This window comes from Berghia stephanieae, chromosome 2 (assembly GCF_034508935.2).
Source record: "Berghia stephanieae isolate SIO BIC M18660-M18661 chromosome 2, UCSD_Bste_1.3, whole genome shotgun sequence".
Taxonomy (NCBI): Eukaryota; Metazoa; Mollusca; class Gastropoda; order Nudibranchia; family Aeolidiidae; genus Berghia; species Berghia stephanieae.
This window is the reverse complement of record NC_088361.1, coordinates 76,780,366-76,790,365: the sequence shown is the minus strand read 5'-3', so window position 1 is coordinate 76,790,365 and position 10,000 is coordinate 76,780,366. Positions and strand designations below refer to the sequence as shown.

General features: G+C 33.2%; 1 protein-coding gene across 7 annotated transcripts in view; it reads left to right on the top strand.

The window, feature by feature from the left end:
- LOC144965553 (uncharacterized) overlaps positions 1–10,000 on the top strand; it is a 47,297-nt gene that overhangs the window by 27,298 nt on the left and 9,999 nt on the right. For 6 of the 7 annotated variants that reach the window (XM_078901013.1, XM_078901014.1, XM_078901010.1 and 3 more), the window contains exons 10-15: positions 1,501–1,570; positions 2,764–2,908; positions 4,739–4,813; positions 6,694–6,792; positions 8,255–8,568; positions 9,283–9,355. In XM_078901013.1, the coding sequence (XP_078757139.1) occupies positions 1,501–1,570; positions 2,764–2,908; positions 4,739–4,813; positions 6,694–6,792; positions 8,255–8,568; positions 9,283–9,355 (776 nt within the window). The remainder of the gene's footprint in view (positions 1–1,500; positions 1,571–2,763; positions 2,909–4,738; positions 4,814–6,693; positions 6,793–8,254; positions 8,569–9,282; positions 9,356–10,000) is intronic. The other variant, XM_078901012.1, reaches the window with a different exon arrangement.

The following is a 10,000-nucleotide window of genomic DNA, read 5'->3' as shown; positions in this document are numbered from 1 at the left end:
CAACTTTCTACACACTATGGGGATTAGACCATACATTGATCATAACTCCTTAGTGCCGTTACGACTTTTTTTTATTGCTGATTCTGGGCTGTGTGTGTGTGTCTCTCTGATCACACCACGCTATCGGCGTTTCTTTGTCAAGTTCCTTAAAAGTTGCGTCACCTTTTGACTTGTTTGCCATGAAGTCTACCATTGCTTAGATCTTTGTGATCATGTATTTTTTTTACCACCACCTATAATATGATATAACTTATATTATGATAAAATTAAATATGAAATAAGATTTGAAAACTTGGGCATTTGGATTAATTTTTAATGGTTTCTTAAGAATGGTGTTTTTTTTTTGTTTTTTTTTTTTGTTGTTTTCTTTGAGTGACAAAGACTTAAATTTTACAATTCTGGTCTTTTTACCCGTAATATGTCCTTTTGACCCCGACATAATATGGGTTTGAGACGATAAGTATCAAATTATGAAAGTTATATTATTAGCTTTATTTTAAATTTATTGTTTAAATAACTCAAAGCGTTCTTTTCATTGATCAAAAGAAAAATTGGACCCGATTACGGATTTCGTATCTGGAAAATCTTACTTTGAGAAGAAGAAGAAGAAGAAGAAGAAGAAGAAGAAGAAGAAGAAGAAGAAGAAGAAGAAGAAGAAGAAGAAGAAGAAGAAGAAGAAGAAGAAGAAGAAGAAGAAGAAGAAGAAGAAGAAGAAGAAGAAGAAGAAGAAGAAGAAGAAGAAGAAGAAGAAGAAGAAGAAGAAGAAGAAGAAGAAGAAGAAGAAGAAGAAGAAGAAGAAGAAGAAGAAGAAGAAGAAGAAGAAGAAGAAGAAGAAGAAGAAGAAGAAGAAGAAGAAGAAGAAGAAGAGAGAAGAAGAGAGAAGAAGAAGAAGAAGTGGAAGCAGAGAGAAGTGCAACCGCAGCAGCAGCACACAACAAAAACGCAGCAACAGCAGAAGAAGAAGAAGAAGAGGAAGAGGAAGAAAACTTGAGCTTTTATATACAGAAATACCTACTAAACGTGCTCAAAGAGCTTTACAACGGATCCCTAGCCAACAGCAACGCTTAACATTTAGGACGAGACATGACGCCTGTTCTGCGACAGAGACAACGCTGTAAACGGTCAGGTAGTCATTTTACATCTTAGTACGATGAGAGAATGTGAGTAAAGAGTCTTTTCAAAGGGCTAAACTATGCACACCTCAAAGCAGGAAACAAACCCAGGATCTTCCGATCCGAAATCGAATGTCATACCACTAGACTACATAAGTCACGAAGAATAAGTACGCGTTGTCAATGCAACAAGAACGAACAAAGAAGATATTTGCTGGTGATATTTAATTTTTTTTTAAAATTGGTATCAATGTAGTTTCAATCTTTTCAATTTGGATTTAACTATGATAAAGGCTAATTCGATGGTTGAAAAAATGTGCATAGATGCATTTTGATTTTACTGTTTGTTTGATGATTTTCAAACAACCGTTTGTTTTGATCTCTCCAGGAAAGATGAGTTCTGCCATTTTGTGACAGAGATCCTTCCTGATGGATATAAATTGAAAGTAGAGAATCCTGTGAGTTTCCTGTCCAATATCTTCGGTTAATTTTCATTCATAACTTATAAAAACAAAATCTTTCTAAATTCAGTGTTCCCAATGAAGTTATGCAATCATTTCAGGAAAATTGATATCAATATGTGTTAATAAAAACATAGACGTCTACTGCTTCTAAAAGATCTTCTCGTGAGGAAAATAAAAGCAGTGCATTAAAACTTCAGAAAAGGGAGTGGAGAGGCATTCATGTTGATAACAACAAGAAATGAAGTGAGTAGAAAAGTGCCAGAAGATAATCGAGAATAACAACTTTTCGGCGACGGGAGGTCGAACCCACGATCCTACTGTTACGACAACTCAGCTTGGCTGCGAGACGCTGTGGGACGCTCTATACTCGTAGCCATCCACCACTCCAAAAAAAAGTGATATCAAGCATATTATCTATCTAGAATCCCTCTCCCGACTTTTTGAGGTCATTGGTTCAACACACAAACGCAGCGAAGTTTGTTTACCAGCCAGCAGTTATGCCTAATCTATTCTCAACACAAACATATAACATAGAAACGATTGAGACTTTAGGTAAGCTCCCATATTGTGGGTGAATATTGATTCAGAAAAGTAATGGGGCAGGGACTTATGTTGATGATAACAAGAAATGAAGTGAATAGAAAGTGCCAGAAGACAATGGAGAATTAAAACTTCGCGGCGATGGGGGGTCGTACCCCTCGAGTCAACTTACATGGTATTAAATTTAAGATAGCAATATTTTCTGCATATGTATATGAGTTCTGCATGTGCGCTCTACTTTATGAAGATAAATTAGAAGTGATTACGAAAAAGAGCAAATGCAATTTTAAATATCATTTTAACTTATTCGTGGCTATAAAAGTTAGAATTCTGTTGATAAATTAATCATATGCTGTTTGACAAATAAATCTACATTTTATGTTTTATGAACTCATACTTAATAGAGAAATCAAACATTACTTTGATAAAAGGTAGAGTAATCAGCAATTGGCATTGCCTGGCAATCTAACACTGAAATTGTAGAGACAGTCAATACAAATATCATTGCCCCTGGCATTTTCTAGTTACCACAAATTCTTTGATGTATAATATAGGTCCTTAAAAAGTGAAGGTTTTTTTTCTATAACCATTTATTCACATTAATACTACTGACCCAACTTGCTTTAACCATCACCGATTTTTTTCAGCACCAACCAATGAAATGCTTGACAGATGTCATGGCCTTTTTTGTTCAGACCTCTGGTGCTTCAACGACCAAACCCATGACATGCAACAATTTACAGAAAATTGGGATCTCTCCTGACCATGTTTATAATCCTGTCATTGTACAAAGTCAGTTTATGATACAGTTATGAAAATAATAATTAATGAAGATAATTATTTTAAAATCTTAGCGACAAAAAAAAAATATATTATATATTATGGATACGATAAGCTCAAGTAACAACATGTCCATTTTTTCTATTCTTTGTTTATTTTCTTTTAATACATATCTCTTGAAACCAAATTGACAGTTTTGCATTGTGCTAGCTATACGCCCTTGCAGCTTGCAATATTTGATTTTTAAAAAATAATATTCAATTAGATAGTCTTTATTTTGTGTTTTGTTTTTTGTTTTTTAAGGGTTTTACGGCGCTTGCAACACATTAAGGTCATATCAGCGCCATTACTTTGTGTGATCTAAAAATACCTCTTATTAAACAACTTACTCCATTTAATTAAAAAGTATTTAACAAAAAAAAAAAAATGAACAAAACAGCTTCATAAAAGAACAAAATAATTAAAATAGAGAGTTTCTGGCTCAAATTAGTCATTATGGTTCATGTTAAGTGTTAATTATGTTTTGAAGCTGTTTTACTCAGTTTTTTGTTCAATACTTTATACAATCCTCAGTCGCATATGGTTTTCATATTATCTATCAAAACGAAAACAAGTAATAATTAATTTCTAAAGGCTTAAGATCATCTTAGAAATAACTAAAGTATGGAGTCCCACAGGGTTCAAATCTTGGGTCTGTTCTTTTTGTCATGTATACTGTCCCTCTTTCGTAAATGACCCTCTCTGATCCCAAGATTCGTAAAAGGGGAATATGTATATTCGAATAAAAACTATAAAAAAACTACCGTGGTAACCTACTGTCATTATTTAAAAATCTAAAATTATTTAGAATTATTGATCGACTATGGGGTTTCAGACAAGTGTAGTCATGTACAAAGAGCTGATTTTTGACATGAGAATGATGTCTCACAGAAGTCATTAATTATTATCGAAGCAGCAACTAATAAATAAGTAACAGTCATCATGTATTTTTTGCATGTGTGATAACCCACTCTCAAACCAATGCAAAATATTGTCCATTAAAACAATGTTAAAACAATCCCATGATTGATTCGCTATCAGAACCTCAAATATGTGGACGTAAATCACAAACCTTATAATTTCTTTACAACCTTAATAATTGTTATTTCCACTTTTTTTTCGATTCGAAAATTTAACGACTTCAGACAATACAAATTCATGCAACTAGACTCATTTTTTAAAACTGAAAAGAGAAAATACCCTCTCCCTTTTGAAACAGCTTCATTGGCTAACAGTATTTAATATAATTTACTTAAATTTGCTGTGCTTGTTTATCACCCAACCTATTTGTCTGAATTACTCCATAGTTATAGACAGTCAATGATTTTGAGATCCGTGCTATTCTTCTAGGACTGTGTTTCTTAACGATTTCTAAACATTTAAAGTTTGTTGTAAACGGGACTTGAGTTATGTGTGTGTTTGTGTGTGTGTATGTGCACGTATGTGAGAGAGAGAGAGAGAGAGAGAGAGAGAGAGAGAGAGAGAGAGAGAGAGAGAGAGAGAGCGTGCATATGTATATGTTTGTGAATGGCCTAAAGCCTCTGTACGGAATAAATTATTATTATTATTTATCCATTTATTTATTTATTTATTTATTTATTATTATTATTATTATTATTATTATTATTATTATTATTATTATTATTATTATTATTATTATTATTATTAACATCATCATTATCATCATCATCATCATCATCATCATCATCATCATCATCATCATCATCATCATCATCATCATCATCATCATTCTAACAGCTTTACTCTATTTGAGATAGCTATTCCTATTATTCCGTGTATTAGATCCAACTCGTAAATCAGTTGCAATAAGAGAAGACAGTCCTGGGTTTCCAAACACGCCATCTAGAAACGATAAAGGTAAGTAAAGATTGGATCTGCACATGAGTTCTCTTGCAAGTGCATTAAGATTTTCCTTTCCTTTCAAAATTTCTGCATTTCCACTGATTTCGATTTTTGCAAAGCACAACGCACTTAAACCACTTCCTCCCCTGGTCAGGCAGCCTAGCACTTAAACATATTTACAGTTTTACAAAAAAGATTACTATATTTACAAAACTTACAACTATATTTCTACTGATGTGCCCACATTAGTTTCCCTATCCTACTTATTTACGATTTGTCATGTATTTCACAAAATTAGATGTCTATTTAATTTTCAAGTTCTCTATTTGAATATCAGATATCATATCAAAGTCTCAATTATTGAAACATACTTCTTGATTGCGTGCTTTGTAATATTTCTACACTAACTCTGAACTCTTTTAAAAAAATCGTTTAATTTTGGTTTTCGAATGACATTTTTTTTCTATTTCGAACTTTCTTTTGTCTATTTCAAAAGTATCTACTGAGAATTCACATAGTTTAATTTACATTCAAATAAATTCAATTCCTTTTGAGTGACCATGCGATTAATGTTGATCAGTATAATTATAATAATGTAATTCCTTCGAATGTACGAGTATTTATTAGGATATTTTAAAGTAATTTTAGTTAAACATTGTTTTAATTAAAATTCTACTCTAATTTAAGATACCTTTCAATTTGAATAGCAAGAGATTTGATTTTTGTTGTAAGTTATGAATTGGTGTATTCCACTTTAAAGATTGCTATGATAGATTCACCTAAAAGCACTCTTTGCAACCAGGAGACTTCAGATTTGAAGAGCGGTCTTCCTAAAAGTCGAATCTTTCAGAGGAATCATCGTTAAGCTTAAGTTTGTAGGTTCCAAGTTGAATATACATCACACTTTTATACGTTTGACTAGAATACCATTGTGATGCCGTCTATAGAAAGGGTCCTCATGTCAATACTAGAGATATGAAAGGTATTTTGAGACTTTCCGATGAAAATTGGAATTTCCTATTGATATAATAGTCTGTTCAATCCTGCATATTTTCACACAGTAAGTATCTAAAACTTGACTTTAATTATTTTTTTCTGGGGCACCTTATACATTAAAATAACGTTTAGTAAACTCCAAAGCCGTTTTCTCGAAACCACTATTTTCAAATTGCTCACTTCAAATAACCGTATATCAGCCTATATTTAATCATTTATTTTTCATGAAATAAACGACAAAAAGTAGTGGACCATATCTTCAGAGTGCCTAACATTTTGGACACATTGTGTAGCCAAATCTGTTCTTTAACCAGTTAACAAGGCCATTTGTACTCTGGAAAGACACGTATGAAAAGAACTGGCCGGAAAACCCGTCGCTCAAATTTTGATCGATTTAAATGACCCTCATCTTGGCCAAAAAAACTCAAACCTGGGCCCTTTCAGTTGATTGGTTAACAAAGGATACAATGGACAGGGCATGCAGTAGAGAGAAAAAAAATGTTAAAGAGAGAGAGAGAGAGAGAGAGATAGAGAGAGAGAGAGATAGAGAGAGAGAGAGAGAGAGAGAGGGAGAGAGAAAGAGAGGGAGAGAGAGAGAGAGAGAGAGAGAGAGAGAGAGAGAGAGAGAGAGAGAGAGAGATTATGTGCAACACAAGAACAAATGCTCTTCATTTCTGTTTAAGACTCATTCAAATTTCAGATTTTCAAAAAAATAATTTTATTTTGTTTTGTTATATACGTTTTTAATTATGCCTCATAAAAATGAGGTTAGTAAATACATTTGTTGTCAATGCTTTGAAGAAAAATAAAATAAAATGGAAGAGGAGTTGGGGGATTATAGAATGATGAATACAATTATTGACAACAAATTGATTTTATGTACCCTATTGACTCTCCAGCCAAAGCATGGATGAAGAATCGTTCTCAATCAATTCCAAATATTACTCCGTTAATGGACTTACGGCAAGATGTAAGACGATTGTCTGTATCCATTGAAGGTAATCTCGAAGAATAGAGATCTAGATACATGATACGTCAATAAATGATAAATAACAGTTCAAAAATCGCTATCAAAGTATAAATCAAAAGAAGCATACAATTCATAAATGATCACAAAGAGTTAGAATTGCCAACTAGAAACAAATTGTGTATTTAAAAGGGAAGTCATTTTCTCGATCATGTGTAAAAATGAGAAAATTGACTAAATTATCAACGCATAGCAAAAATAAGCAAAAAATGTTATCAGTTAATATAAATTTTATTGATCTTCAAAGAAAAAAATGGTTGATGCCTTTTGAGTTCAAGCGCACATTTAAGCGACCATCCCACTGCTGACTTAGTCCATCCCCAAAAACTACATACAATTTCTTTTGCATTATGCATTTCAAAATTGGAAGGCATTTTTAAAAGGAGAATAAAAGAAAATGCTCAAGTAATCCCCTCACATAATATGGAAAGAGATTGCAGTTGTTGGCTAGCAACATGTATTTTATGTAATAGAGGGCATTTAATCTATTACAAAATCGGCACCTATTAGACCTCAACAGACCAATGAATTCCATCTTCTTCAAGCATAATGTATAGAAACTCGATGTCTCGAGCATAATATTTATCTGATGATCTCATTGTCTCTAATTCCATCTGTTTTAAGAAAATAATATTTTAAAATAATAGGTAAAATGAACGAAAATATATATTTGTCCAGTGTGTTCTGTTTTTTTAAAAATTGAAGTTTAATGAGTACATTGAATAATATCATAGAATCCCCGCACTGATTCAGTTTATAATGGTTATTAAAAAACATTTTTATGTTTGTTCTTTATATCGGTGTTTATATGCTAGTATATATGTATGTGTCTTCATAAAAAATAAACCAACACATTTTGGTCGTTTAAGATGTAATCTTTGTATGGTACAATTTCTACCCATTATTGTACTCAACGTGCTTTACATGGGGTCCAGAGCCAATAACAATTCTCAAATCCTCGATACACGCAGTCTGTATGGTGAGTAAAGCGCCTTTTCCAATGATTCAACTTTGCGACGCCAAAAGCGGAATTCTTCCCTCTGTCCTACTGATCGCAAACTGAATGTCAACAATGGCATGCTGTTAGAGAACAAAGCTATCTACTTATATGTAATACTGAGTTTGATAAACAAATAACACCTAGACCAAACACTTCAGTCATTTGTATGTCAATAATAGAAAAAGCTTCTGACGTGACAAAATCAGTGATTTATAAAGGATAAATTAATTTTATTCTTTATATAAACTGAATCAAAATGAAAAAGTTCAGATGTCAGAAAGCTGCATCTAAGAGATTCATCTCCAAATCAATTATAACTTGTTGAAAAATTATATTTAGCTTAATCCTTGATTCTAATTTCCCAATATCTTTATGGATCTTCTCTCAATACCAACGCCTGCGTTAACCCAAGCAATCACTTACTCTTTCACAGCTGACAAATCCCCAACATCCAACATCCCAAAGGCAAAGTTCTTGGTACCTTCACAACATCCACAACCACAAGACATTCCAGCCCCACCTCCACCTCCACCTCCATCCAGTTCACCTCCCAAACTCCGAAACTCTTCTGACTGGCCCAAGTCAAGAATGAATGCCGTCAATTCTCCTCCATTATCACTACCCCCACCCTTGCCCTCATCCAACGCCCCTCCTTTGCCAGATAACTATCCAAGTCCAAGAAAATCTCAGACGGGTTCGACTTTATCTCTTGCAGCAAAATTTGATGACTTCGCGCTCAAGAAAAATGTATGTTTACATCGTATTTATATTATCCATTAGGAGAGAGCATTTAAATAACAAAGTTTTCTACAGCTAAGAATATGAATTATGCGATAAGCTTGGATCTTATCCGACGTGCACTTATTTACATGTCTGATAATCCAATTCGTTATGGGCTCATTGTTGTAATGGAAATAAAAAAAAAAAAAAGAAAAAAAGAAAAACCCCCAAAAAACACAAAAAGACACACCAAATAACGCAAAATATTGTCCATTGCAAGAATGTTAAACTAGATCCATAATTGCGTTCGGATGTCAGACCTGCATATGTGTACACGTCGATCTTATTTCATCCACTAGTTTTTACTTGGAATCATTTCTTTTTCGTTTTCTTCCAAGATATTGCTTAGTCAAAAACAGACGAAAAATAAATATCTTTGCTATTTATGTAGCAAGCTTATATTAAATTTGACTGCTTTTGTATCATCAACCACATCCCCGTTATCTTTCTTCAACTGCTCCAGCTTTAAGGAAGCTGAAATTATATGCATTTAGGCTTCATTGGAAAATATATTTGATTGATAGTTTTAAACTTTGAAAACAATAATTGTGGATATTTATATGAGCCCCTTCGAAAAGGGTTGTTAGTATTTTGGTTCATTTTCATAAGGATAGTCAACGACTATAGTTTTTTTGGACATTTCATGAAAGGTCGGCCAATCATTTACTTTATCATCTTCAGACACCCCCAGTTGCTCCTAAACCGGTGAAAAAATCTGTTGAGGATTCACAGAACGTTAAAAAGATAGGAGATGGTAAGTGTCCGAACTCTAAGAACGGAGCACTTCTTTTCGATATTAAATGGACTGATTTTGCACTTAAGTAAGCAAATGTTAATTTTTTTCTGGTTGAACACAACATAGATATCTTAACAAACTTTCCATCTTTAAGCAACAAATATCATAATAATATTACTGCAAATGACGTTACCAGGATTGGATAACGTTTTACAATCTGCATCTAAACGGATCAGCCTGGCATTTGGGGTCAAAATTATTAACACACACGCCTGTAATTGTGGTATTTACACAGTTCAAGCGTTTGTGAGTGAAACGAGTACATGTGTGTCTGATCATTGTCTGGCTGGACAAGGTCAAGAATCTGTATGTCATAATGACACCCAGTGACAGCAAATTGTCATTGCTGTTGATTGGCACATGTGGTGAAGGGTAATTATTTTAATTTGAAGGCATTTCATAAATGAATACAACCCCTCATGAAGGCAATTATGCTGAGTTCTGTGATACATGAGCTTCAATTTAGCTTTAGAAACTCGTTCATACAAAGTAGTGTTCTATGAAAATTTCTTGAAATACAATATATTCTTTCATATCTGTTGCTTCGCGCTTAAGCAGTTTCCAGACAAATATATGGATAGAAATATTATCTATAACTTTAAC